Source organism: Balaenoptera borealis (genome assembly GCF_965194805.1).
Source record: "Balaenoptera borealis genome assembly, chromosome: 6".
In the NCBI taxonomy this organism is placed as follows: domain Eukaryota; kingdom Metazoa; phylum Chordata; class Mammalia; order Artiodactyla; family Balaenopteridae; genus Balaenoptera; species Balaenoptera borealis.
Window position 1 is genome coordinate 18,346,624 of NC_138863.1, and position 26,999 is coordinate 18,373,622.

A 26,999-nucleotide genomic window follows, 5' to 3' on the forward strand; every position below is an offset into this window, starting at 1 on the left:
ATAATAATAAATTAGACCTAAAAAGATAAAGACTTTTAAAAAATAAAGAAGACAAAAAATGATGATCATTCTTTTTTTAATATAATGCTAGAGTTTTCCTAATAATCCAACTTGACCTTCACCTGATACTCCTGGGAATATAACTGTTGTCACAGTATATTTGATTAACAATCCACTACTGATAAAAGCACAGAGGTTACAGTTCTGTAACATTAACCTGTAGAAATTGATACGGTGCTGTTCTTGTATAGCCTTGAAGAAACATTAACCTAAAAGTTGTTATTTTTTAGCCCTGTGGAATGTTAATCAGTTTAGTATCTAACCTAGTAATTTTTTTCATTCTGATATGTATACATTTTTTTCCTGAAAACACTCAGAGAACCAATTTTTTGTATTATCAGTTCCCTCATGAATGATTTATATGTGCGTATAGTCTATTTGAATGAGAATTTATAATATTTCTGCTCTGGACATTACCTGTGACATCTAGCACTCAGGCAGCTATTTTGTAACCATGAGTGGAGCCAAGCAGAGCCAACATGCTGAAGATGGCAGAGAAGAAAGATGGAAAAGATCCAGGGTCACTGATAAATTAACCAACCTGGGGATACCACATCTGGCTTCTTGTTATGTAAGAGAGTAAATGTCCTTGTTAGCAATGTTTTCTACATTTTGCAACCCAAAGCTTCCTTTGTGATACACCTGTTGTGGCAGCTCATCTAAATAAAAGTGAACATTTGATTCACCCAGATGGAACTTTTTGCTGGTGTATCGTCAACATATGATGGTGGCTCTGGTGGTAGCAGTGGAATGATCACTGAGTTTCCCAATCAACTTTAGAGATCCTCCCCTCACAGCTCTGGAAAGACTCCTGATACAGTGATATTATATTCTGCGCATTAATATTCTGTTTACTTGTTTTTAATCTTTATTTATTTATTTTTGTTTACTTGCTTTTAATTTTAAATTACTTCCAGGGCTTTATAAATCCTTTTATTTTGTTTTAATATATAGCTGTCTGATTTTAAATATTTTTTCATGTTAAACTATAATCATTTCATTTTAAGAATTTTATTTATTCATTTTTTTCCTCTCTACATTCATAGCTTTAGAGTGGTAGGCTTCCAGTTTTTTGGAACCTTGTGTGGAACAGACTAAACAAAGAGAAACACTGCCTCTTTCCCCGCTCCCACTCCACAAATGCTCAGATAACCAAAAGCTTAGAGAACCCTAAAAATAAAATCTTGGAAGTTCTCTCTTGAGCATGAGCCAGAACGTTTTAACTGTCAGACACCCCAAAGACCACAAGAGAGAACGAAGCCCTCACAGTCTCCCTTGTCTCAGGCAAAACTTTTCCTGACTGATGGGTAATAGTCCAGATTAAGCTATGCATGCTGATCAGCAGCCTAGGAGCTTCCCACGATGCAAAAGGATGATGAACAGACCAAAGCCACTACCTCCTGCTACATAGTGTGGATGTAGGTTCCTTGCTTCCGAACAAGGGAATAAAGAACATTGAGAGAAATCCAGTAACACTTTCCACATTGAACAAGCTGTGTCAGAAGATATCAACTAGCAATTGAGCATTGCTTAAGTCTCTTTTATTTTAGACCAACAAAGCACACGCAGACATGCTAAGCAGCTTTGTGCTTCAGCTGTGGGAAGCTGAGCTGCAGCCTCCCACAGGAAAAGGAGAAATGGGCTCCTCTACAAACCAGCAGGGGCAGTCACGGCCAGACACCTCTTATCTCAGCTTCAGCAGGTTTAAAGCAGACAAGGTCAACGTGAGGATGCCAGCAAGGATGTCTCGGGCCCAATTCTACTCAAATATTAGTTTAATGATATCTGTTTAGTTTAGTGGTTTTCCTCCTCCTCAAATGACTCTTAGAGAAACAGTGCATACTGAAAGGGAAAGAAAAACCGTTTTGCTAACTGTCCTGTCCTACTATTACTCATCTCTTAGTTTATTTAATCCCCCATGAAAACCTTTTGAAGTGGATATTATGTATTCCCCTTTTGAAGATAAGAAAACTGAGATTGAGAGAGATGAAGTTACTTGCTTTTGGAGATGGGATCTGGACCCAGGTTTGTGCATTGCCTTAAGTGCCATGTTCTTTCATTATACAACATTGCCTCCCCCAAATCGACTCAATAACCTCCTCAGCAACTGAAAAGAAGAATCTTAAGTGGTGGTTTTCTCAGAGTGTGGAAAATTCCAAATCTCTCCATGGGTTATCAATAATCAAACACCCTTTCAGAGCAAGGTACTATTTAAATATCTAAATATTACTATTTAAATAACAGGTGTGGAAGCTCTTTGATTGGAACTGTCTTCAGACCCCAGGAGATCAGAAGACCAGCATGGCTCTGCCTTCATTGAGGTCTGCCTTGCTTTCTCAGGTACGTGATATACAATCTTTGTGACAATATTCAGTCACTTGTCCTGAAGTGCCCTAGCTCTCCTGTGGATTAATTATAGACCTAGTTTAGGCGCATAGTTCAAATTCATATGATTTTATAGGTTACACAGTGATTTCACATGTATCTGATTCAACCCACTAAATATTGACCAAGTCTTATCAGATGTTATACTAGGCCCTGGGCATAGAGGTGAATAACTTATGGCCTCTACCCTGTAGTTGTTCAATGTCCAGAAGGGGAAGGGGATAGTGGGGGAGAGGGTGCTACTGGCATCTAATGGGTGGAGGCCAAGGAAGATGCAGCTAAACATTCAACAATGAACAGGACAGCCCCTATCACCACCAACAAATAATTATCTGGCTCAAGGGGCTTCCCTGGTGGCGCAGTGGCTAAGAATCCACCTGCCAACACAGGGGACACGGATGGGTTTGAGCCCTGGTCCGGGAAGATCCTACATGCCGCGGAGCAACTAAGCCTGTGGGCCAAAACTACTGAGCCTGTGCTCTAGAGCCCGCGAGCCACAACTACTGAAGCCCACATGCCACAACTACTGAAGCCTGCACACCTAGAGCCCGTGCTCCTCAACAAGAGAAGCCATTGCAATGAGAAGCCCTCACACTTTGGGCAAGCCATTTTACCTCACTAAGCCTCAATTTCCTCATCTGTAAAATGGGGAAGGGGTCCTACATCCAAACATGATGGTGAAGATTACAAAAATGATACATGTAAAGCACTTAGATCTACGACTAACATATACTAAATAATCTAACATATGTGTATTGTTAGTTGTTTAACTGTGTATATTATTCATTATTACTAAATTTGTTCATTTTCCATGTGTTGATACATTGTCTTTATTTTTTATAATGGGTAGATTGCCAGTCCAAATTCTTGAATATAATTTCCAGATAAGCTTGGTGTCGTGGTTTTAAAATATGTCCACAAGGGAATTCCCTGGTGGTCTAGTGGTTAGAACTAGTGGTTTCACTGCCGTGACCCGGGTTCAATTCCTGGTCAGGGAAGTAAGATCCACAAGCGGTGCAGCCAAAAAAAATGTCCACAAATTTTTTTCTACTTTTCCCTTAAAGAGCTTGGGCTGGACTCAGTGACTTGCTTCTAATGTATAGAATACGGTGGAAGTGATAGAGTGTGACTTTTGACACTAGGTCATAAAAAGCACTATGGCTTTCTTCTTGCTCTCTCTTGGACCACTTGCTCTAGGGAAGGAAGCTGTCATGTCGTGATGACACTCAAGCAGCCATAGAAAGAGGTCAGTGTGATGAGGAACTGAGGCCTCTTGTCAACAGCTATCTATCCATATACACATACACCTCTGTACTCCATACACCGTACTCATATGAAGATTCTCCGTGATATGTGGAAAAACAGCAGTATACTGAGGGAGCACTAGGAGAGCAGGTCTGCTATGGTGGGGGTGGGGTGGGTGATGTGGAACATCAGGGAAGGCTTCGAAAATGGAACGTGGTCTGAAGTACATCTTAAAAGACAAGTGAAATGTTTAGCAACTGGAGGGATGAGGGGTGTGGGTGTAGAGCAGGGGTGGAGGAGGGCAGTGCAGCTGAGCCAAGGAAAGAATCTGTCTGGGGTTTGATGCTGTAGTGTAAAGAGCAAGACAGGGCAAGGGCAGATCTCAGAAGGCTTCTTTTTTTTTTCATAAATTAATTGAAATTATTTTTTTAAATATTTATTTATTTGGTTGTGTTGGGTATTAGTTGTGGCATGCGAACTCTTAGTTGCGGCATGCACGTGGGATCTAGTTCCCAGACCAGGGATCAAAACTGGGCCTCCTGCATTGGGAGCGCAGAGTCTTACCCACTGAGCCACCAGGGAAGTCCCTCAGAAGGCTTGTTAACCGTATCAGGAAGCTTGAATGATACCTTGTAGGAGGAGAGCCTTGATTACTATTAAATAGCAGAAAGCTCATCCAATTTGTATTTTTAACTTATTTAGCTACTTTTTTGGGCATAAATTTCGGTGGGGGACAAGAGTGTGGGCAGGGCAACTGTTGCATTGGGCCAGGTGAGAGATGAGGAGGCTGTGAATCAGGGCTGTGAGGCGGGTGAATGAAGAAATAATTAGGACATCAAATTAGCAGCAACTCGGGATTGACTGGGTGTGGGATGAGAGAAAAGCAGGCCTTCAGAGTTGGTGGTGACGACAAGCATGATAGTAAATACAGAAAAAGCCTATCTGTGTAGGGGAGTAGTGGGGTGGAATGCAGAGTGGAAAGAGCATGGGTTCAGTTTTTGTTATGTTGAGCAGAAGGTGCTCGTGGGACATTCACGTGGAGATGCTTAGTCGGAAGCTCTGGGAAAGGAGCTAAGATTTAGAAGTCATCAGCATATGAGTGGAAACTAAATGGGTGAACAAGTGAAATTGCCCAGGCAGACTGCAAAGAAAAAGTGAGCCAGTGATAGACCCAGTGAAAAACCAACATTTAAGGGAGGAGGAGGAAGTCCAAGAGACTTTAGTTGGACACGAAAAGCAAAACATGGTGATATATTGTCCTTGCATGATGGAAAATTCTTATACTCTCTGTCCTTGATCTTTGTACTTTTAAAGATCATTTAAATCTGTTTTGCAATATCCCTGACCAGAAAAACAAATTCTGCCTACATTATTATTAATCAAACTCTTCTCAAAGATTTAATTTCTGCCCTCTGCAGTGCTAGAGATAACCCTGCAAAGTTTGACGGCAGCTAATGTGACTTACTTCAGCATTCCCTTCTTGGCTTGAACATTGTTACTTCACAGTTCCCCATACGCTCCATGTGATGACATTTTCAGCCTTCATCTCTGGTGATCCTCTTCTGGGCACTCTGCTATTTGCCAACTTGTCCACAAGCATAGCAAGCCATCCTCCGGAAGTAGTCTAACTTGTGCACAGTACACTCTAGGTATTATATTCTTTCCAGTAATGCAGCCTAAAATTAAGTTTAGGAGAAGCAACATTACACTATTAGCTGTTTGAATGTGTAGTTAACTAAAGTGCACTGCCATCCCCCTGCAAACATAAACATGTAACCAACCCTTTTTCCCCCAGCCTGTACTTCGTTTTTTTCTTTAGCCTAACTGTAGGTTTCACATTTCTGCTCATTTTTCTTTCACTCATATGAAAAGCTTTCTTCTTGTCTCTTTCATCCTGGGGCAGGAAATGGCCAGGATACCTGATAATAAAAAGTTGTAGACAAACATATAGCAACCATCAGACCAAGGCAAGTGTCAAGAATGGACTCTCATGGAACTCCAAACATATGGTTAATGTTTTGACCTAACTACAGGCTTCTGGCTCTATCTTCAAGCTGCAAGTTTAACAAGGAAATAGTTTATGGGTGGGGCAGACGGCAGCCATTGTTTTTCTGATTAATTCTACTTTTCCTGAATTGCCTGTTTGATGATTATAACTGTTTTCTCATTCTCTTCAGAAATTTCTAGATGATTACAAGTTCTTATTCCTTCAGTGACAAAAGACAGGGAGGGCCATTGAAACCCTGAGTCTTTCAGGCAAATGTAAAACAAATGGAAAAGAAAAATTTCTCACACGCTTAAGAGAGATGCAGCATAGAAGTCAACCTCAAAAAGCCAGAGAGCATTGCCATATGGTGTCTCCAGCTGAAGGCCGAGGATGTGAACTCATAAAAAAGGCCATCTGCCCAGTTCTGGGCTTTCCTTTAACGTTGTTCTCCCCCAAAGAGCAAGGATTGTTAAGAGACCACTCTTTGTGAAGCTGAGATAGTACGCAGATTGATTCTCTATCATTCCCACGCCCTGAGCATCTTCCCATTCGCGCCCTATTAATGGACAGGGGCTTCCTGTTCCGGGGTGATTGCTGGGGCCAAACTGCTTGGGTTTGGATTCTGGCTCCACCATGTACTAAGGCTGTGGCCTTGTGAAAGTCAACATCTGTAAAATGAAATAACAGTATCTATTATCTCAGGGTCATGAGAGAAAAACATGAGTTAATATAAATCACCTAGAGGAGTGCCAAGCACATATCCTGCATTCAATTAGCACTGGACACCATCTCTTTAATGTTCCTGGGCCTGGAATCAGTTTTAATACAGGTATAGGTCCTGCTTGTTTGGTTCTCCCAGGATAGATAAATGAGGACCAAAGGAGTTAATTGTCAGCATGTAGATGGGTAAGGACTTCTTAAGAAGACAGTGTTAAGGTTGTGGGCAACACTGTAGAAAACAATTGTTATGATCCCAAATTTCTACTGACTGGGAAGCCAAAGCAATTTCCTCCTGCATACAATTTATTTGTACGTGCTCAATCTCACCAAGCATATCACACCATCAGAGAACATGGCTAAGGGCAGGTTATGTCAGGATTATCCTTGCTTCTTGCCTTGTTTTGCACAAAGGTAAATAAACAGCCAGGAGCAAAATGGGGGACAACGAAATAAGGGCAGAGCACAGAGTGAGGGAGATAGCTCACAGTGAGGCAGGCAGGCAGCAGCAGTTCTAGCCATCAATACTTTATTGTTCCAGTCAACACCGGCACAGATGTTACTGTCCACTTCCTGACCCTAGTAGGGGGTCCCACCACACTTGGACCATGGCCCAGAGAAGCAGGTCTCCTTATTCCTCCCTAAGGTAGTTAAGAAAGCCCCTCGCCCCACAAGACAGAGCTCCTGCTCACTAACGTCGTGCTGGCGCATGTGCTGTGGGATCCCTGCTCCCATCCTGCATTGGGAAAGGCTGGGATGAACCAGGGCAAGGGTGCAGTGGAGGTTACACGGGCTACAGCGACTAAGTGCATAACTACTGACCTGACCCACCACCCCGGGCTTCGTCTGCACCTCCCAGACAGGAGCCTCCCTAAAGCTTAGCCGGGGCCTGCTGGGAAGGAGGAGCTGGCAAAGAGTGGGGATTGAGCTGCTAAGGACAGGACACAGCAGGGAAATAAAGCAGAGAGGAGCGTGGGACAGGAGAGAAAAATGATAAAGTGCCTGAACTAAACAACCGAGTGGGACACGAGGACAGAGCAGCACAGGTCCCTGAGGATAGGAGGAAAAAGAAAGGGACAGACCACCAGGGCTTGGGGCATCGTGGAATGAGACTAGAGTTGAGGCAGGGAAGCAAGTGGGAAGGACTCTCCTAGCCCTGTTCACATCCACTAACCCAAATGTAAAATTATTTACAAGCTTAAAACCAATCCCAGGTACTGTACCAGGCCCAGGACAGCAGGCAGGCAGGCAGGCAGGCAGGCGGAGGGCGGACTGGCTCCGTCTGATAGCCAGCTTCCCCACATATTGCTCCTCCCCAGGGCAGTAGGGAACGGAGGAAACAGTGACATCCCTAGCCAAGAAGCCCTACTGTGCCTGCAACTCCTTCCCTTGGGGTTCATGGCTCTGCCGTGGCCTGAGCCTCTTGGGCTGACTGTACCAGAGACGGAGTATTGGGCCCTAGGGGTGGAGCATTAGCGGGCTCTGGGAATGTCTCTGGCCCCAACCCCAGCTCTGCATTCAGCTTCTCCAGCTCCCCCTGATCCAGCAATTCGAAGTCCTCAGTGGTGAGTGCCTCTTCTTCCTCGGGGGCAGGCAGGGGCTGGGGTGAGTCCTGGGGAAGAGGCGGGAGTACTGAAGGGGAAGGGGGCGGGTCATTTTCAGCAAGGCAAAGTAGGGGTGACAGGGCGCTAGGTGGAGTGATGAGATCACCACTCACTGCCTCTGGGCTCAGTGTCTCCACTGGTCCTCCAGGGGAGAGCATCACTCCATCTGTGGGAGACCCTGCCCCATTGAAGTGTGTGTTCACAAAGTGAAGGGGGGATGAGAGCCGAAGCAAGGTTTCCTTGGATGCCACATCTTCTTCCTCCTCCAAGTCCAAGTCTTGCCTTGAGAGGGCCTGAGGGGAGCCCAGCAGGTCTTCGGGAGGGGCCAGGTCTGTCTCCTCTCCCTCCCCCAGCTCCCGAGTCAGGGCCTCCTCTGGCTCACTTGGCAGGCTCTGCTGGTCCAAATCTGGGCAGAAAACAAAGGGCCAGGAATGGGCCTGCTGTGCTGAGTAGCTGCAACAGACCGATCAGTTCGAGGTTGAGAACTCAAGACATGGAATGCTGGGCCAGGCCTTAGGCATTAAGGTCTTTCAGGAGTCTGGAGTAGAACTAGAGGATCAGCTCCCCACAGAAAACACTTATGGGGGCAACTGCCAGAGAGCACAGCCAGCATCCCACAACAGGGAACAGGAAGCTTGGAGGGGACAAAGGACTTCCCATACCCTCCGACACGTCAGTTAGTTGTGGAGTCGTCGCCCGGGATACAGAGAAGCCACCGCTTTCCAAAATAGAAGCCTCCTCATCTGACAGCTCTGAGTCTGTAATGGCCAAAGCCAGTGCTGTTTTCTTCACATCCACCTGCAGGAGAACCAGGATGAACGCCCCAGGCAAGGGGGTAAGAGCGCCCACTTTCCGGGAGCATCCCTGCCCCACCACCAACCCCCACCCCCTGGAGAGGTGGCTGCTCTAAAGCAGAGCAGTTCTCCCCCAGCCCACCTCCCCTGGACCTCACCACTGGGGAGAAGCCAGCCAGTTCTGCCTCGCTCTCACTCTCTGTCTCTGCCAGTGGCTCATCACCTCCGGGGGGTGCATTCTTCCCCTGCCGCTCTAGAGAACCAAGAACAGCTGGGCAGTGACCAAGCAGGAACAGTGGTGGGGGACAAACACTGCCAAAGGTATGGAAAGTATCTAAATCCCAGGGCACTTCACAAGCTACAAGCCAAGGTCCTCCCCAATTCCCCCCTTTCTGGGTCATGGGATCCCCTTACTCCTCTTGTCGTGTTTGTGATGCAGGGCATCAGCTTCCGCCTTCATGCTGTAGTCCAGCTGCATGAGCAGGGGCTCCAGACGAGTGTACATCCTCTGGATCAGTTCATGATAAACCACCAGGGGCCACAGCAGGATACTCAGCACTGGGGGTTAGAGTGTCCACTCAGAGATCCCTAAGCCTATTTCCCAAGGGCCCTCATTCAACTGATGCTTAAACAGAAAAGGCTGAAGGAAGATAAAGTCCCTTCCTGAGGCTGTTCCAACTTCTTCCCACATCCACTGCCCTCCCCAGATGACTATTCCACTGTTACTAATACTACAGCATCCCCTGGAGGTCTCTGTAAATGGGTAACTGGGCAGACAGTGTACCATCCGCCCCTGGGTCAGTCCATGGAAAGAAAACAAAGACAGGGCTTTGGAAAGGGGAGAGGTCAGACCCTACTCACAGACAATGTAGGAAATCATAATCCCCGGAACATAGTGTCCCAGCACAGCCAGCACAGCACAGCCAGAGCAGACGCGAGCACAGAACTGCAGAGGAGAACACAAGATCTAAGAACTATAGGCTGAGGTATGCGCTGCACTTATGTAGGTAAGAAATATTACTGCTCAGCTGGTGGAAGGAGGCGTATGCCCTCTAGGAATGCGGTGATCCAGTTTAGTCAAGAGGATGCCCAGGACCACCAACTAGGGAGTTTGCGATAAACACTGCCAAACACCTATAATTCAAACTGGTCTCTCTCGGCAAGTAAGTGTCAGAACGGCAGAAGCTTATTCTGCCTCCTGTACCAGACTCCTAGCTGTAAATCTTGCCTCAAGAAGGCACCAGGCCTTATCCTTCAGTCTCCAGCTGGGGAGTTCGAGTCACTCCTCCCCATCCCCCGCCTCTATTTCTCCACAGCTTAGAGAACTGTTGTGTGATGTGGGGGAGGTTACCTGAGCTGGATTCTGCCTCTTGTACTGCAGCAGCTCCTGCAGGTGAATCTGGAAGGTGAGCCAGCTCTCAGCCAGGTATCTGCACAACTCGGGCACACTCAGCAGGTGCGGCCGGGCGCCTGACCCCGCACCCTCACTGGGGAGACATGACACGACCCCTGGAGGCCTCAGACACCAGCTTCCAAATAGGCACTCAAATCCCTCTGAGAATGCCAATGAGCTCTTTAGTCTAAGGAAGTGGACAACCCCACCTCCCAGAGGGAGGACGTCCGGGTCCTGGGGAACAAAGCCCAGAGCTCCCAACCCTTTGCCTGAAAGGAGCAGGCACACAAACACCTATGCAAGAACCTGGGACCAAGCCTGTTACCAGTGCATTCACTATGCTGGGGTCTGTGCCTGCAGAAGCTGCAGTACTGCTATGCACTATGGCGGTGAGACACTGGCACCAAAGCAAGACAGGGATCGGGCATTTGTCTTCAAGGGGTGGCCTGCACTCACCTGTCAGAGTGTGGCTCCTCTGGGGATGATGCTTCAGAGAGAAAAGGGAAACAAGTTATTGAGGTGTAGAGCTCTGGGAAACACTCCCCAAGCCAGAAACAGCTGCCCTTCCTCTGCAGTCCCAGAGTGCTTTTTTGAAATGCCATTTGCAGGAAGTATTACATTGTTACTGTCATTTGTATGTTTGTCTCCTTCTTTAGACTTTACCCTTTTCCACAGTGGAAACGACATCTTATTCACGTTTACACCCCAAACAACTCACACACAGCCTGACACCTAGTTACTCCAACATGTCAATTAAGTGAATATGCGGACAACAAAAAACACAGGAAGAGCTAATGTTCCTATAGTTCCTACCATATATGAAGCCCTACCACAGGCACATAAAGTGTATTCACTCCTTTATTCTCCACCTCCTTATGAAATAAGTTTTACAGTCCCTGTTTTATAGTTGAGGAAACAGGCAAACGCAAATCAGAGATCGAGTGACTTTTCCAAGGTCACATACAGGGTAAATGGGAGAGCAGGCAATGGAACCCAGGCCATCTGGCTGCAGAGTCCGCAGTCTTAACTACTACACACACAATAACATTAATTTTGAGAAAGGGGAAATTATATTTCCCATCTGGGGAAGTAGTCGTGCTTTGGGAGGCAGGTGGCCTGCTGTACGCTCGCCCTCACCATTCAACCCAGCCAGGTGAGTCAGGCACAAAACAAGTGCTCAACGGGGCTTGCTGAACGAATTAAGTAACACTCACCTGGAATGTCAGGGAGGAAGCGAGGCTGCCAGAGATCCAACAGAAAATAGGCCAAAAGTGAGATGCTGAGTAGGAAGAAGGGCCGTAGGGAGGAGGAAGACAGCAACCTTAGGGAGAGACAGGCACCTCAGCGGTGAGTGGGTGAGAGAGGCTCCCACATCCATCGCAAAGGCGGAAAAGCGCCCACTGATGGGGGAATGGGTACCTCCAGGCCTAACTCGACACCAGAAGACAGAGAAATGGGGCAACCCAGGCGGATGACGACCTTTAAAACCCAGCTGATGGGTCAGTCCCCCAGGACAAGCATCTTCCCCAGAAAGAGGAATGGTACCCCGGGCTCTCCCGCCCCCGCTCTCCCGCGCAGCCCGGCCCCGCCCCCCTCCTCCGCGGCCCTCACCAGAAGAGGCCGTTGAGCGCGGCCGCCGTGACCAGGCTGTGCAGCGGCTTCTCCCACACCAGCAGCCGCTGCGCTGCCGCCAGCACCGCCTCCCAGCCGCGGAGCCGCAGCCACAGAGCCGTGGCCAGGCGTCCCACCGCCTCGGCCGTGGCAGCCTCCTCCTCCGCCTCGCCGGTGGCCTCACCCATGCCTAGGCTCAGGCCCAGGCCGAGGCCCAGGCCCAGCCCCGAGCCCCCACCTGCGCCGGTGTTACCAGCGCCACCGCCACCGCCACTCGCCATAGCCCCGCCGCAGCCGCCGCCCGAGCCCGCGAGGAGCCAGGGCTGCGCGGCCGCCGCCGGGGGCGCGTCAGGCGGAAGGGGGCGCCCGCAGCGGAGAGGGCCGCTGAGGCCGCGAACAGGCGTCACGTGACGGCGGAGCGACGAATCTGTCACGTGACACGCCCTAACCGCCGAGATGGGGCGGCCCGAGCCTGCGCCCAGGGGGGTGCCGGTCACCCTGCTCCTACGCAGGTTCGTGTTTTGGCTGCGCTGAGTGGTGTCTGCCTCTTTCGGACGGAAGGACGGAAACCTCCGCGTTTACCCACCCCAGCCAATTTTCTTCTCCCTGTGTAGTCAGGGCGGCTAGGGAGGCTGGTCTTGGCCCGGTATTTCTGGTGTGATGCGGCCGATAGGGTCAGGGAGTGGGCTTCAGATGCCCAGTATCCCCCGAGAGACCTGCTTCTGCTCTGGTAGGGCGGCGACCGTCCCTTTACGCAACCCTCGACGGTACTAGTCCTCCCAGTTCCCTCTCCTCAGCGAATAAACAAACAGCAGCGCGTGACTCGACAGACTCAAAAACAGCTTCAGCTATTCAGAGAAGTAGTTTCCTTCCCATCTTTCTGTAAACTCTCCCGCCTTTACGCATGGAAAACTCCTTCCAGTCCCTTGCTTAAGCAAGAGATTGGGGTCTGGGGGTGAGTTTAAAAATACAACCCTGTTTAGGTGTTGTTTACTCTTTGGGGGGCATGTTAACACCATTTATTGAGGCTTAAAACGTAACAAGCGTTTTGTGTTTCCTTGAGATCATTTAATCTCTGCAATAATCCTACAAAATACGTGTTTAATTAGGTCTAAAATTCCAAGCTGTACAATAGGAAGATATACAGCAAAAAGTGCCCTTGCCTTTTGTACACAATTCACTACTGTTAAATTTTTGTGTACTCTACTGACGCTTTTTTATGTATAATTCTGTGTGTGCGTATTATCTCCTCTTTAAAAAAACAATTGCGAGCAACTCCCTGTCCCGAGTCTTTGTTTTATTTACATCGGTATGAAAAGGTGAGCCGGGCTCGTTCATGCTTAGTGCGCCATGGTCCCCTAAGAATTGTTCCGATTTCTCAGACGAGGGCACGCTGGGGCTCAGCGATACCAGGAATAATAGCCCGGCTCCTTCCCGGCGGTCGGGGCCGGCGGCTCGCGCCAGCGGGCGGCAGAAGTGTCGGTCGCTGACTGGCCAGCTGCGCCCCCGCGGCCTCTAAACGCAGGGCAGACTCGCGGCGCGGCAAAGGCACAGCACGCGCCTCGAAGCCGGGTCTCCTCTCTACAGGGTGAGGTGGGCGCCCTGGCCCTTGAGCTCCATGCCCCGAGTCCGGAGCCCAGATCCCGGGGCCGGGAGCCCGGAGCCCCGCCCGGAGCGGAACAGGAAGAGGCTCCCGCCTGCCCGGCCCCGCCTGCCGCCTCTGGCCAGTGGCGGGGGGTGCTCTACCGGCGAGGGTGGGGGCCCGCTTGAGGGAGGCCGGCGGGCAGGTGGACAGGCGCTCAGGGGCGGTTCTGCGGCCCCCTTACAATTCGTTCCCGTTCCTTCCACCTACGCAGGGCGGCGGCTGGCGGCGCGATGGACCTGGCCGGGCTCCTGCTGGACGAAGAAGGCACATTCTCCCTCACCGGCTTCCAGGACTTCACGGTGAGCGTGCGGCCCGCCCCCTCCCCTGCCTCCCCGCGCTTGGAGTCGGGACTCCGGGCGCTCCTGTCGGGGCCCGAGCGGGGCCGCGAGCTCGCCTGATGGCTCTGCCAGGGAACCAGGCGGTAGTCGCTCTAACCGTGCCTACTCGAGGCCCTGGCTGCTTGGGCCCAGGGGGTGAGCCGCGGGGTACAGGACTATGGAGTAAGGAGGTGGCCAGCCGGGGCCCTTCGCAGAGAACTTCTCCTCCAGAGCCCTCAGCGAGGAGGATTCCACCCCCCTGTGGACAGACTGCTGTTGGCAAACAGTCCGGAGAATGCAGGGCTGGGTGGGGCATGGGCCCCGCTAGCGGTGAGGCAGGCCTCTCGCCCAGCACCCCCCTTCCAGCCTGGAGCCACGATCTCCATCATACTCTTCCCTGCCCTTCGCACTCCACCACCCTCCTGCCCTGTTCAGTTCCTCCCAGGACACCAGAAGCTGAGTGCCCGGATCCGAAGGAGACTCTACTATGGCTGGGAATGGGAAGCTGATTGTAGCCTGGAAGAGCTCTCCAGCCCTGTGGCAGGTTAGACAGTGTTGTGCGAATGGGCCAACGAGAAGCCTGAAAATGGAGTTGTCAGTGGTCACCAAAATGACTCTGGGTGTACCCTGGGAACTGCACTGTCTCTTCATAGCTAGTGCATTTGATTGGTGTAAGCACTAGGTTTGTACTTCACTTTTTTTAAAAGTCTAGATGAGGAAACATGGCTGTTTTACAAATCTATGTTATTCTTGATTTGTATACCAGAAACTTTAAATTTTCCGAGGATACATGTCATATATTTCTGAAACAACACATGTGTAACTTTTCAAATGAATTAGAGTAAAGAACAAATCTAGATAATTTCAGGTGACAGGAAATAAGCCTTCCTGCTGGAAGGAGCTGAAATTCAAACCTGGAATGGGCTTTTCATCTCAGTGTGGGAGAATTCGATGTCTATTTTGTTATTATGGTTCTGCCCCCAAGGCCTCAGATAATACAGTTTTGGGTCTTCTGCTGATAACAGTGGGGACAACTTTGGATGAGTTGTTTGCTCACTCTGTTTTCCTTCTGCCCCCTGCAGACATTGCTGTGGAACTGCTCCAGAAGGCAGCCCCCAGTCCTATTCGCAGGCTCCAGAAGAAATATGTAGCCCATGTGTCCCGGTGAGTCTGCGATTGAGAGAGACGGAGTGACAGTGTTTTGGCCCTAGAGAGAGGGGAATGGTTATCTCTAAGGAGAAGTTGTAAAGATACAGGGATGAGCATCATAAGAGTTACAAGAGCTGAAAGACCCTTGGGTTTAATTACTAATCCTTTTCGCCACCCAGGGAGGCATGCATTTCCCCGTGTGCTATGATGCTAGCTCTGGTGTACATTGAGCGGCTCCGGCATCGAAACCCAGACTACCTACAGCATGTGTCATCGTCTGACTTGTTCCTGATCTCCATGGTAAGATGCCCTCTTCCCTTCATCTCTCTGGTGAGCCAGGAGCCCCGTGTGAGCTCTACTGACACCACCTCTGGTTCCTCTGCAGATGGTGGCCAGTAAGTACCTCTATGATGAAGGGGAGGAGGAGGAAGTCTTCAATGATGAATGGGGAACTGCTGGGGGTGTGGCCGTGCCCACTCTCAATGCCCTGGAGAGGGGCTTCCTGAGTGCCATGGTGAGTAACTATTCTCTCTCGCTCTGTTTTCCTGGCCCATCTTTATGTTCCTTTCACCCTTTGTCTTTTATCTCCCAGCTTTCTGTTGTCTCTTCATTTCTCTTTTTGCTTGTCCTCCCTGTGTCTTCCCTTGTTACTGTCTTCCCTTCTAGCTTTTCTGGAATAAGCACACCCTTTGGAGGTTCCTGGTATGGTGAAGCCAGAAATGGAGCATCCCTCATCACCAGTCTTCCAGACACCACAGGGGATGCTCTGAGTCAGAGCTTATCTTACTGGGCTCTGATTATTTGCTTCCAGACTTTGTCTGTTCCTAGGTTCTGGGCTCCCTATGAGTATGGACCATCCTCAAGAATACTTTTTCCCCTTGCTTTTAATGGAGGCTGCAATATGAAACCAGATATGTAGTGACTAAATAAGTTAATATGTAAAAGCTTTTGGAACAGGACTTCCCTGGTGGTGCAGTGGTTAAGAATCCACCTGCCAACGCAGGGGACATGGGTTCGAGCCCTGGTCCAGGAAGATCCCACGTGCCGCAGAGCAACTAAGCCCGTGAGCCACAACTACTGAGCCCGCGTGCCCAGAGCCCATGCTCCACAACAAAGAGAAGCCACCGCTATGAGAAGCCCACGCATTGCAACGAAGAGTAGCCCCTGCTCGCCCCAACTAGAGAAAGCCTGTGTGCAGCAGCGAAGACCCAATGCAGCCAAAAATAAATACATAAATTTATTGATTTTTTAAAAAAAATAATAAAATAAAATAAAAGCTTTTGGAACAGTATCTGGCACACAGCAAGAGCCAAGTGTTACCCGTAGCAGTGGTTGTACTTGCTCCTCTGGGTCTGGTTATTAATTGACTGTGACTCATATCCAAGCCTGGTTCGACGCTCTTCTCTTCCTACCCACAGGATTGGCGTCTCTACACTGACCCTCGGGAGATCTTTGAGGTGCTGAGCTGGCTGGAGAGCTGGTAGGTTCTAGGAGTTGGGAAGAGGGGCTTGAGGGATTTGGGGGCTGAGGCTTCAGCCATAGGAGCTAAACAGAGATGAGGGTCTGTGTAACTGGGGGAGAGAGAAGACGGGAAAAAGAATCGCGCAAGGTAGTGGTTCCCAAAGCTGTCTGCGGTCCTCTTTGTAATAACCTTTGGGAGGGCGGGAGAAGCTTATTTAAAATACAGATCTTGGTCTCATTCTCAGTTTCTGGATCAACGGGTAGTCTAGGAATCTGTACATTTAACAAGTTCCCTAGTGTTTCCTGGTGGGTCCCCAGGGGAAAGAGGGTGCCAGTGGGCCAGCTGCAGGAGGGTTGCAGACTCTCTCTGTCTTTTCTCCTCTTTCTGCAGCGTGGCTGAGCAGCAGGGGCGCCGGCGGGGCTGGTACACCTATACAGACCTGTGTGTGCTGCTGGAGCAGCCTGCCTGGCAACTGGCCCTGGGCTCCCTCTGCCAGCGGCTGGCAAAGGTGAGGAGGGGTCAGGAAGGATAGGGAGCTTGAGCCGGCTGCGGTGTAGGGTGGGATGATGTAAAGCAAATAAGGAAAGGCTCAGGAGATGAGGTTTGGGAGTAGATGGTGATAGAGAGCTCTCACTTGAGTACAGGTGTTCAGAAATAAGGGGTGGGTGTGTTAAAGACAGTTAGAAGTGGGGTTGGGGGAAGGGGATTTGGGCACTGATCTTTCTTAATCCCTCTTCTGCAGTTGTCCTGCCTGTTAGCTATGGCATATGTGAGCAGTGTGGCCCTGGCTGTGGCATCGATGGCCGTAATACACCAGTCCTTGGGGCTGTCCTGCAGCCCCCCACCTGGCCCCCCAGACCTTGGACTGGCCTCCAGGTGCCTTTTGGAACCCTGCATATCTGCTTCGGTGCCACGGTGCCTGCCGTCTCCTGCTAACGTCTCCAGCTGCCTGGAAGTCGACGTAGGGCTGCGTCCACTCCGGGGCAGTCTTCTGGCCTCACTGACTCCACCACCATTGCCTCCCCCAGCTCCTCCTGCTCCTCCCACTCTTCTCCACAACTGCCCCCTTTGCCAAAAGCTCCAGAAAGACTCCCCGACCTGCCGTACCTGCCACCACCCCAACCATACCGTCCCCACTGGGCCCCCCAGCCTCTGGTACCACTCCCATGGCCTGGCTCCCCCCTGGCCTTGGAGCCCGATGCCCCCGCTGCTCCCACAGCCCCAGCAGTGTTCCCTCTTCGGCATCATGGAACTGGCCCGCCTTAGGTCTTTCATTTTTCCAGGCTAGGTAGGGTTCTGAGGAATTCATTAAGAGGATTTGGGAGTCCCTGAGAACCTGGAGGAGCAAAGCTTGATCTGGGTTCTTGGCTGGTCCCCTGTCCTCCTGAGTGATGGAGCTTATGGGCGTTGTGGGGCAGAAGGACTGAAGGTCACTTGCTCTTCCGTCCCTCAGTGGCTGGCTGCTTGGCCAGGGCAGTGGTGGTGCCGGGAGAAGCTTCAGCTCAGCGACCAGGGGCGTGTCACAGGTGGACAGGGGAGGAGCCCCTGTCCCTCCATTTCCCCTGGGCTCTTTTAGACTTTTGCTTTTGAGTTTCCTAGGATGGGGTGAGGGAGGGAGGAAACATTGGCCATGGTCTGTGTGATGTCCCTGATGCAGGAGAGGCAGGGACTGACAGGGCCACCCACAGTGGGAGCTGCTGTGGGCAGGCGGGGTGAGGGGGGAAACCCTCTCCACACCCATCCCTGGGACTTAGTCTAGAAGAGCCAGGGACTGCTGTGACCTGCAACCTGGCCCTTTCGTCTTCCACCCTTCTCTTCTTAGTCTCCTGCTCCTGGGCTTCCCTCTCTTCTGGTTCCTCTCCCAGGTGTTCTCTTCACAGGCCTCTCTGGCCACTGCTTTGTATCTGGGTTTTTCACGCTTTTTGTAGAACCAAGATTTCAATAAACAGTTTCAGTTGCGTGGCTTGGACTCTTCCTTCTGTAGCAGCCCTCGAAGAACTCTCCTCCCCATATCTACCTTCTTAGCCTCCCTACTCCCTGATCCCATCATCTTGCAACTCATTCTCTCTCAGCCCCATTCCAGAACTTCCCTGTTGTTTGATGGTCATAGGCTCCCATATCAAGCTTCTCCCTCATCCCTGCTCCCAGCACCCTGGGGCCCCAAGCACTGCTCGACTTGGATGCAGTGGGGCCCAGAGGGTGACTGTGCCACGCTTGGGGTAGCCCTGTCTGTCACAGGTTCTGAGTGAGCACCGTCTTTGTGGATCCCTAAGCACATCTCGTGGAGAGAGGCCAAGCCAAGTATCCAGCGGAGCCCCATGAGCTTGAGGGCAAGCCCAAGGACACCTTATCTCTCTCCTGACATCCTTTCTGGTCTGACACGTGGTCGTCGTCAGTGTTATTAAAGAGAAGACCAAGGCTGGGTTATCACTGGAAGAAGGAAAACCGAGCAGCCAGCTGGACTAAGGTTATTTGGGACCATGGAAGAAAATCCTCAGCAGGGGTGGTGCTGCTACCTAGGGTGCATCTTGGAAATTTATGGGGCTTTTTGTTTGTTTGTTTTTTGGCTGCACCGTGTGACATGTGGGATCTCAGTTCCCCGACTAGGGATGGAGCCCATGCCCCCTGCAGTAGAAGCATGGAGTCTTAACCATTGGACCACCGGGGAAGTCCCTGTGGGACATTTTTTGATTGACAAAAATTTGAAGGGAAGGGACTCGCTGGCATTTAGTCGCCCTGTACAGGATGCTACACGTCCTGAAACGCTCAGGAACCCCCCTCTTACTATGAAGAATTCCTGAGACAACTTTTGAACCACCGGATATACGTCCCGTATATGAAAAGCCTGTTTATCTGAGCCTAGAATTATGCAGTGTTTTACATGTGAACACAGAATAGATTTTGCACATTTGGAAAAAGACTCAGTTTGCTAGGAATGCACCTCTGTGTAAATTAAAACTATGCTTTGTTCATCACTTTACCAAGAATTTGTTCACTATTTTGGAACATCAGGTCACTAATGGCAGCAGTGCCTGTGGTACATGTGTCATCAGGAAAGCACCGATATCAGTTGGCATTGCAGCTGTCACATCCACGTTGATTCCACATATGGGGGTGGGCACTGGACTACTTCATTGTCTTCTGGTTTAGTTGGGCCCAAGCTTTCACACACTGAAAGGATAAATTACTTTTATTTCTCCTTTATATTACAGTGAGGACATTATATGGAGTTGTGGTCACTGTTGTCGTACATGACGTAGGGATGTTTCCTTTTGAGGTAGTCCAGGGGGCTGGACCCTAATAGGGTTGAGAACTGTAGTGTAGTCGTGATGGTTCCAAATGGCAGTGGTGAGGAGGGAATACAATCTGTAAAATCTCCCCAGGCTATTTTAGAGGCTTCCTCCCCACCACTCCTTTCCTGGGACAGGGGCTCTAGATGGAGATTCTTGGGGGGAGGGGTCCAGAACTTGGCTCCCCGGTTAATGGGTGATGGAATTTGTGCAAGAGCTGGGCAAAGGTGAAAGGGCCGTGTCCTGCCCCAAATCCCTCATCCCTTCGCTCTGCTTCATTGACACTCCCGCCCCCTGCCCGCTCCAGGCAGCTAACTTCACACAAACTCTGACCTCTTACTCTCCCTCCTTAACTCCAGGGCAGGCAAGACAAGACGAAAGGCAGGGCAGCATGAGCCGATCACCCCCCAACGCCATACAACTCCGATCCGTGGGCTCCCGGAGTACCATGGCTTCCCTGCCGCAACTGTCTGCTGTCCAAAATCCCTCCTCTCACTCTTGGACCTCTCTGTGTGGGTCTCCTCCCTGGGGCCTCAGCTGTCTTCTGGCTCTGCAGGTAGGAGCAGAGGTGCAGGAGTTGGTGCTGGCTGAAGGGGGTGTTTGGAGGGAGGAGGTGTGGCCTGAGAAACCCTCTGGAAATAGGTATTTCTGCCTGTTTCTGAAGACTGTTCCTCTGCCTGCAGCATATCTTGGTCCTGGCTTCTCTGCTCTGCGCCTCCCACCTGCTCCTGCTTCAAAGTCTCCCTGCAGGAGGACTCTCTTCCTCCCCTGCCCAGCTCCTGGCCTCCAGCCTCTTTTCATGTGGCGTGTCTACAGCCCTGCAAACTTGGATGGGCAGCAGGTGAGGGGAACTCCCTGGAGAGAAGGGGACAGGGTCCCAGCGTGTAGGAGAGGCTCGGGGAGGCTTTCAGCTGCCCCATGTTTCCAGACCTGCTGGGGCTGCTGTTCCTACAGGCTGCCTCTTATCCAGGCTCCATCCTTAGAGTTTCTTATCCCTGGTCTGGTGCTGACCAGTCAGAAGCTACCTCTGACCACCCGGACACCTGGAAACTGTGAGCACAGAGCAAGGGCACAGGGTGAGGGTGAGGTTGGGTGCTCACCTGAGCACACAGTTGTAAGTGGGTGCAGGATTGAGATGGGGCAATGATGGGAGGGTTAGGCACCATGGGGTGCTGGAGCTGTGTCAGGCACCAGCCAGAACTGTAGAGCAATGGATCTCCAACCTGTTTACCTCTCTCCTCTCCACGTCCCCAACTTCTCCCAGCCTCCCTTGTGCTGCGCCTGTGTGGGGGACCTGGCTGCCATGGCCTGGAGCTCTGGAACACTTCTCTCCGAGAAGTGAGTAGGTGGGGATGCGGAGGAGGAGAGCTAAGAGTGGTGCCCGACTGGGGAGGCTCTTGTTTCCATTTTTCAGGGACTGAGATGCTCTAGGGCAAAGAGTTGGGTGGGGGGAACCCCTCCTGGAATTTTTTTTTTTTTCCACACCACGTGGCTTGCGGGATCTCAGTTCCCCAACCAGGGATTGAACCTGGGCCACGGCAGTGAAAGCCCGGAAACCTAACCACTAGGCCATCAGGGAACTCCCTGGAATTAGTTAAGATGTCCAGGCTGAGGTCATCTCAACTGAGCAGAGAATGTTTTCTCTTTGTCCACTTCTCCACTCCACCAGGTGTCCGGGGCCGTGGTGGTCTCCGGGCTGCTGCAGGTCACGCTGGGGCTGTTCGGGGGTCCTGGCCACTTGTTCCCCCACTGTGGGCCCCTGGTGCTGGCCCCCAGCCTAATTGTGGCAGGGCTCTCGGCCCACAGGGAGGTAGCCCTGTTCTGCTCTGCTCACTGGGGCCTGGCATCGCTGTACGTAAGTCCTGAGAGGCGTGGCGCCCGGTGGGGTGTGTGGGAGCGGGGGAGGGCCGAGGTGCTGGCTCCACCAGGTTCAGCTGCCATCTCAAAAGGGACAACACTTTGTGGATCTGGAATCCAGGACTTTTGCTGGATTCATTTGTTCATCCTGACTTTCACCTTGTCTCCCACTGACCCCCAAGGTGCCCTCCTTCCCCCTCCATGGGGGGCTTTCTTCTCCGGGACCCCCTTTTATGGTATTCTGCCACTCCTACCTCCATTCCCCCGCCTCAGGATGCCTGCTTCCCCTTGCTCCTAAAGCTCCTTCCCTCTCTTAGGCTTATCCTGCTCATGGTGGTCTGTTCTCAGCACCTGGGCTCCCGCCTGTTACCGCCGCACCCCTGGAGGCCAGCTTCAACTTCTCCAACCCACACTCACATCCCTGTCTTCAGGCTCCTCTCGGTATGTGGAGGTCTGGGCAGGGGCAGTTGAAGTTAGAAGGGCTGGCACGGAATGCTCGTTCGGCCCCCTACCTTTTGCTTTCTGTCTACCCCTCCAAGGCTGGCTTGAAAAGTTCTTGGGGAGGGGTTCTTTCCCGTCTCAGTCTTGTCCCTCAGGTGCTGATCCCAGTAGCTTGTGTGTGGATCATCTCTGCCCTTCTGGGTCTCAGCATCATCCCCCGGGAGCTGTCTGCCGAGGCCCCGTGGTTTTGGCTGCCTCACCCAGGTAGGTTTTCTTCTAGTCCTCCATCTTCTTACTCACATAAAGGTGTCTCTTTCTTTGGACTCTGAGTTAATGAAATTAGCTGTACGGATTCTCAAAACACACAAGGGAGAGAAATTGCCAGTCTGAGGGGCAATGCCAGCCGCTCACCACAGGTGTCTTTGTTACTGTTTAGAGACATCTGTAAGCCCCACCACTGCGTGTTGGTACTCCTTACCCAATTTACACATTTATGTTACTTACTCCCACAGACATCTGAGTTGGTGACCTGTGCACGAAGATTGCTTTTGAGGCATTGTATATGAAATTTGCTCACTCATCAATTTAATAATGGTCTGTTGAGTGCTTATTATGTGCTAGGCACGTGATAGGGGACATGGTGGTAAACATGACACACACAGTACCTGCACTCATGAAGCCTATAATACGTAGGGGAATACGGATACAAATTAAATCGTCACCCAAGTAAATGTAAAATTGCATGCGGTAAATTAAAAAGGGCAGGTACCTTGTGTGATGAAAGTTCATAATGGGGAATCTGACTTTATTGGAGAGGTCAGGAAAGGCACTCTTTTTTTTATGTTTTTATTTTTATTTATTTAATTTTTAATTTTTTAATTTTTTGGCTGCACTGTGTGGCTTGTGGGACCTTAGTTCCCCGGCCAGGGATTGAACCTGGGCCCTCGCAGTGAGAGCATGGAACCCTAACCACTGGACCACCAGAGAATTCCCAGGAAAGGCATTCTTGAGGAAGTGATCACTGAGCTGAGATGTGAGAGATGAGTAGGAGCTTATTGGGTAAAGTCAAGAGTGAAGAGCATTCTAGGCAGAGAGAACAGCATATGCAAAGGCCCTCTAGTGGCCAGCAACACAGCAAGTACAAGGGCCTGAAACAAGGCCAGTGTATCTGGAGTGAAAGAAGTGAGGCAGAGTGTGGTGGGAGATGAGGCTAGAGAGAGAGGTAAGGGTCAGACCAAAGAGGACCTTGTAGACCACAGTAAAGGGATGGGTCTTTACCCTGAGTTTGATGGTTTTGTCCCAAGACATTATCTTCAGAGACAATGGGGCCTTTAGGGTTCTTGTGTCATAGGCTGTCAGAGGCAGGGGGATGCTTCAGACGTGAGTCTGGCCCCAAAGCAGCTCTTTCTCCCTCCCCAGCTGAGTGGGACTGGCCCTTGCTGACACCCAGGGCTCTGGCTGCAGGCATCTCTATGGCCTTGGCAGCTTCCACCAGCTCCCTGGGCTGCTACGCCCTGTGTGGCCAGCTGCTGCATTTGCCTTCTCCACCTCCGCATGCCTGTAGCCGAGGGCTGAGCCTGGAGGGTCTGGGCAGTGTGCTGGCCGGGCTGTTGGGGAGCCCCATGGGCACTGCATCCAGCTTCCCCAACGTGGGCACAGTGAGTCTTCTCCAGGTATGTGGACGGGGGTGGGGGGAGGGGAGCCGGAGGTGCAGGAGAGGGAAGGGGACTGATTACCAGCTGTGCCCAGCCCTCTGCCAGGCACTTCACAGCAGTGATCTCATTTAGAGAGGTACCTAGAAGTGGTAAGGGCTAGGAGTGTGAGGAGGACACTAAATCACTACTGAACGCCTTCTGTGCCTCAGGCACTGTACCAGGGCTGAGGTTCTAGAGAGAAGCAAGTCAGATGAAGTCCCTGCTCTCTTGGGGACTTCAAGAGAGAGAGAAGTGGACAATTTAAGAAAAAAAAAAAAAGATAATTTCCAAGAGTGATAAGTGCTATTTAGAAAACAAAGTTGGGGTGGGATAGTGGTTGAGTAAGGGAAGCCCCTTTAGGTAGAGTGCTGGGGGATGCTTCCTGGGAGAGTGACATTTGAGTTGGGATCCAAACGATGAGAAGGTGTCGGCCAGGTGAAAACCTTGAACGGTCGAGGAGGTGGCTGTGTTTTCTAGTGTATCTTCGTCATCTAGGCTGGATCTCGGCGAGTGGCCCACTTGGTGGGGCTGCTCTGTGTGGCGCTTGGGCTCTCCCCAAGGCTGGTCCAGCTCCTCACCACCATCCCGCTGCCTGTGCTTGGTGAGTGGATGTATCAGCAGGACTGGTATTGAACCAGTACCCCCCAGCAGGGCCCAACTGGTTGCTGGTTGTCAGCACCCTTTCTTTCTGAATAGCCTCCCTAATATATGGATGTTTGTGTCAGCTGTCCTATTTTCTCAGCCATATCTTGGCCTCTTGACTGGCCTTCTCTACTCCTGGGCCTTTTGGTGGTCTCTGCCCATTACAACCTGCCCTGGCCTGCAATACTCTCTGCCGTGCCAGCCCTCTCCCAACGTCTTCAATTACTTCTGTATGAGACAGGTGGGGTGCTGGGGGTGACCCAGGCCGTGGTTCTGTCCACTGGATTCTCCAGCTTCCACTTGGCTGACATTGACTCTGGGCGGAATGTCTTCATTGTTGGCTTCTCCATCTTCATGGCTCTGTTGCTGCCAAGATGGTTTCGGGAAGCTCCAGTCCTACTGAGCACAGGTGGGAAGAGGGGGGATGGAAAGAGAAGTTGCTTGGCAGTGGGAAAGCAAGGGCTCAAGGCTTGAGTTTCTCTGGATTCCAGGCGCCCGCACCCAGAAAAGGGTTTTGGTATAGTCCATCCATTTGTTTAGCAAATATTTATTGAACACTGTGCTAGCCCCTTGGGATACAAAGGTGACTGTAGATGTGACAGTCTAGTAAAAGAGATGAGATGTGTAGAAACATAACTAGAAAGGTTCAGATAAAGAGCTATGGTGCTCGGCGGTGAGAAAGATGGCTTCTCTTGGAGATGATCTGGGTAACTTTTATGGAGAAAGTAACATTGAGCTGGTCTTGAAGGATGGTAAGATTTAAAAACATATTTGATGAGAAGGTCATTCCTGGTGGAGGAACCACCATAAATAAAGACATAGAAGTAGGAAGTCATAGGGTATGTCCTGGGAGCGGCAAATAACTTAGTTAGCTCAGCTTAGCAAATAGCAGTGGTTCTTAACTGAGGATGGTTTTGTCCCACAGAGAACATCTGGCAATGTCTGGAGACATTTTTGGTTGTTATAAGCAGGGGAGAGGTGATTGTTAGTGGCACTTAGTGGGTAGAAGGATGCTACTAAACATTCTGCAATGTACAGCACAGCCCCCCTCAAACAGAAAAGTATCTAGTCCAAAATGTTAGTAGTACTGAGGTTGAGGAACCCAGGCTAGAGCACAGAAGGTAAGAAATGGGAAATAAGGTTGGGGCTTTCAATACCAAACTTTCAGGAGACAGGGAGCCTGGAACTATTGAAGCATATCTGGAGGGCACGTGTATGCTCAGAAGATAGGGTGTTGAGCAGGGACCCTGTGGGAAGGGCCTGGGTGTGGGAAATAGAGAGCAGAGGGACAAAGGAGGGGGGACATGGAACAATTCAGAAAGATCTGTCCTTAGTCCAAGACTTAGGCTTAGGTTGGAAGTATTAGGCTCCTTGGCTTTGCATAGGATCAGAGTTTCCCCTCCTGCCTGGCCCCAACCCCCTGTAGGCTGGAGCCCCTTGGATGTGTTACTACGCTCACTGCTCACAGAGCCCATCTTCCTGGCGGGACTCTTGGGCTTCTTCCTAGAGAACACCATTCCTGGTAAGTTGAGGCCAGGCCCCAGCAGACTGGGGAATGGCCAGGAAGTCATCACTCCCTGGGTTGGGCAATGGCTTGAACACCCTCTCTCTCTCTTTTTTTTTTGAATTAAAAAAAAAAATTATTTTTTAAAATTTATTTTATTTTTGGCTCTGTTGGGTCTTCGTTGCTGTGCGCAGGCTTTCTCTAGTTGCGGCGAGCGCGGGCTTCTTATTGTGGTGGCTTCTCTTGTTGTGGCGCACGGGCTCTAGGCGTGAGGGCTTCAGTAGTTGTGGCTCGTGGGCTCTAGAGCACAGGCTCAGTAGTTGCGGCACACAAGCTTAGTTGCTCCACGGTATGTGGGATCTTCCCGGACCAGGGCTTGAACCCATTTCCCCTGCACTGGCAGGTGGATTCTTAACCACTGTGCCACCAGGGAAGCCCTGACCACCCTCTCTTTTGCAGGCACACAGCTTGAGCGAGGCCTAGGTCAAGGGCTGCCATCTTCTTTCACTGCCCAAGAGGTTCGGATGCCTCAGAAGTCCAGGGACAAGGCTGCTCAAGAGTATGAGCTTCCTTTCTCCATCCAAAACCTGTGTCCCTGCATTCCGCAGCCCCTCCGTTGCCTCTGCCCACTACCCGAAGACTCTGGGAATGAAGAAGGAGGGCCCTCTGAGCCAGGAGAGACAGCCGACTTGCTGCCTGGCTTTGGGGAGCAGTGCCCTGGGTCTAGCAGAGAACTTAGGTCCCAGTAATTACCAGGACTCCAGCTTCCACCTTGATTACTTTAGCCCTATCTCTCAGCTTGCTGGAGAGCCAGATCCCAGGCTCTACTTTCTCCCAGGGAGAGGATGTGTGTGTGTGTCTCACACGGGCCCACCTAAAGGTCTCATTTCCCAACAGGTGTGTTTGCCTTTCCTTCTCTTAATTAGGCCCAACTGTTCCAGAGCAGGGCCATGGTTTAGTGGGCCATGATTGAATGATATTTTGCCTGTGAACTATCTATACTCGAACCCCAGCCTTCACTAACTGATATTTATTGTGCCTCCTATGTGCAAGGTCCTGGAAATACAGATATGGATAAGACAGGGTCCCTGCCCTCTCAAACACTTATGGTTTAAAAAGACATGTAATTACCAACTAAAATCCAAAGCAGAAAGCAGTCTGCAATAAAGATTGAAACAATGCTATGGGAGCAAAGAGGAAGA

The 26,999-nt window shown here is 50.7% G+C and overlaps 3 protein-coding genes across 16 annotated transcripts; 2 read left to right on the forward strand and 1 right to left on the reverse strand.

Annotated features, from left to right (window-relative positions):
* Positions 1-6,906: 6,906 nt before the first annotated feature.
* On the reverse strand, positions 6,907-12,211 carry RETREG2 (reticulophagy regulator family member 2). Its single transcript, XM_082396721.1, has 9 exons — positions 11,797-12,211; positions 11,400-11,506; positions 10,642-10,672; positions 10,144-10,279; positions 9,654-9,738; positions 9,207-9,350; positions 8,951-9,045; positions 8,661-8,796; positions 6,907-8,404 (listed from the first exon to the last, which is right to left on the reverse strand). Exons 1-9 carry the CDS (start codon positions 12,075-12,077, stop codon positions 7,791-7,793), a joined length of 1,629 nt encoding a protein of 542 aa, XP_082252847.1. The 5' UTR covers positions 12,078-12,211; the 3' UTR covers positions 6,907-7,790.
* A 55-nt stretch (positions 12,212-12,266) lies between these two features.
* Positions 12,267-18,329, forward strand: CNPPD1 (cyclin Pas1/PHO80 domain containing 1). Of its 3 annotated transcripts, none has more exons than XM_082396725.1 (9): positions 12,267-12,751; positions 13,653-13,740; positions 14,194-14,302; positions 14,841-14,922; positions 15,087-15,207; positions 15,293-15,421; positions 16,326-16,387; positions 16,760-16,877; positions 17,112-18,329. In XM_082396725.1, exons 2-9 carry the CDS (start codon positions 13,672-13,674, stop codon positions 17,655-17,657), a joined length of 1,236 nt encoding a protein of 411 aa, XP_082252851.1. In that variant the 5' UTR covers positions 12,267-12,751; positions 13,653-13,671; the 3' UTR covers positions 17,658-18,329. The 3 variants fall into 3 exon arrangements, with proteins under 3 accessions (XP_082252851.1, XP_082252852.1, XP_082252853.1); XM_082396726.1 differs by lacking the exon at positions 12,267-12,751 and adding an exon at positions 12,783-13,384; XM_082396727.1 differs by lacking the exon at positions 12,267-12,751 and adding an exon at positions 13,452-13,550.
* A 136-nt stretch (positions 18,330-18,465) lies between these two features.
* SLC23A3 (solute carrier family 23 member 3) lies at positions 18,466-26,977 on the forward strand. 12 transcript variants are annotated; one of them, XM_082396704.1, is made up of 13 exons: positions 18,466-18,836; positions 20,019-20,215; positions 20,343-20,500; positions 20,614-20,735; positions 20,924-20,997; positions 21,329-21,510; positions 21,834-21,957; positions 22,113-22,221; positions 23,377-23,630; positions 24,147-24,252; positions 24,535-24,702; positions 25,720-25,815; positions 26,257-26,977. In XM_082396704.1, the coding sequence occupies exons 2-13, from the start codon at positions 20,051-20,053 to the stop codon at positions 26,544-26,546; spliced, it is 1,848 nt and encodes a 615-aa protein (XP_082252830.1). In that variant the 5' UTR covers positions 18,466-18,836; positions 20,019-20,050; the 3' UTR covers positions 26,547-26,977. The 12 variants fall into 12 exon arrangements, with proteins under 12 accessions (XP_082252830.1, XP_082252836.1, XP_082252833.1 ...); XM_082396710.1 differs by having other exon boundaries at positions 20,614-20,711; positions 21,329-21,514; positions 21,865-21,957; XM_082396707.1 differs by having other exon boundaries at positions 20,614-20,711.
* The last annotated feature ends 22 nt before the right edge of the window (positions 26,978-26,999 follow it).

Coding starts and splice junctions, on each gene's coding strand:
- RETREG2 (XM_082396721.1), bottom strand. CDS start 12,077: ATGGCGAGTGGCGGTGGCGGTGGCGCTGGTAACACCGGCGCAGGTGGG. Junction 9,046..9,206: donor TCACAAACACGACAAGAGGA/GTAAGGGGATCC, acceptor TTGGTTCTCTAG/AGCGGCAGGGGAAGAATGCA. Junction 8,405..8,660: donor ACTAACTGACGTGTCGGAGG/GTATGGGAAGTC, acceptor TTTTCTGCCCAG/ATTTGGACCAGCAGAGCCTG.
- CNPPD1 (XM_082396725.1), top strand. CDS start 13,672: ATGGACCTGGCCGGGCTCCTGCTGGACGAAGAAGGCACATTCTCCCTC. Junction 15,208..15,292: donor ACTTGTTCCTGATCTCCATG/GTAAGATGCCCT, acceptor GTTCCTCTGCAG/ATGGTGGCCAGTAAGTACCT. Junction 16,878..17,111: donor TCTGCCAGCGGCTGGCAAAG/GTGAGGAGGGGT, acceptor CCTCTTCTGCAG/TTGTCCTGCCTGTTAGCTAT.
- SLC23A3 (XM_082396701.1), top strand. CDS start 20,051: ATGAGCCGATCACCCCCCAACGCCATACAACTCCGATCCGTGGGCTCC. Junction 23,631..24,146: donor GCACAGTGAGTCTTCTCCAG/GTATGTGGACGG, acceptor TTCGTCATCTAG/GCTGGATCTCGGCGAGTGGC. Junction 24,253..24,534: donor CATCCCGCTGCCTGTGCTTG/GTGAGTGGATGT, acceptor TGTATGAGACAG/GTGGGGTGCTGGGGGTGACC.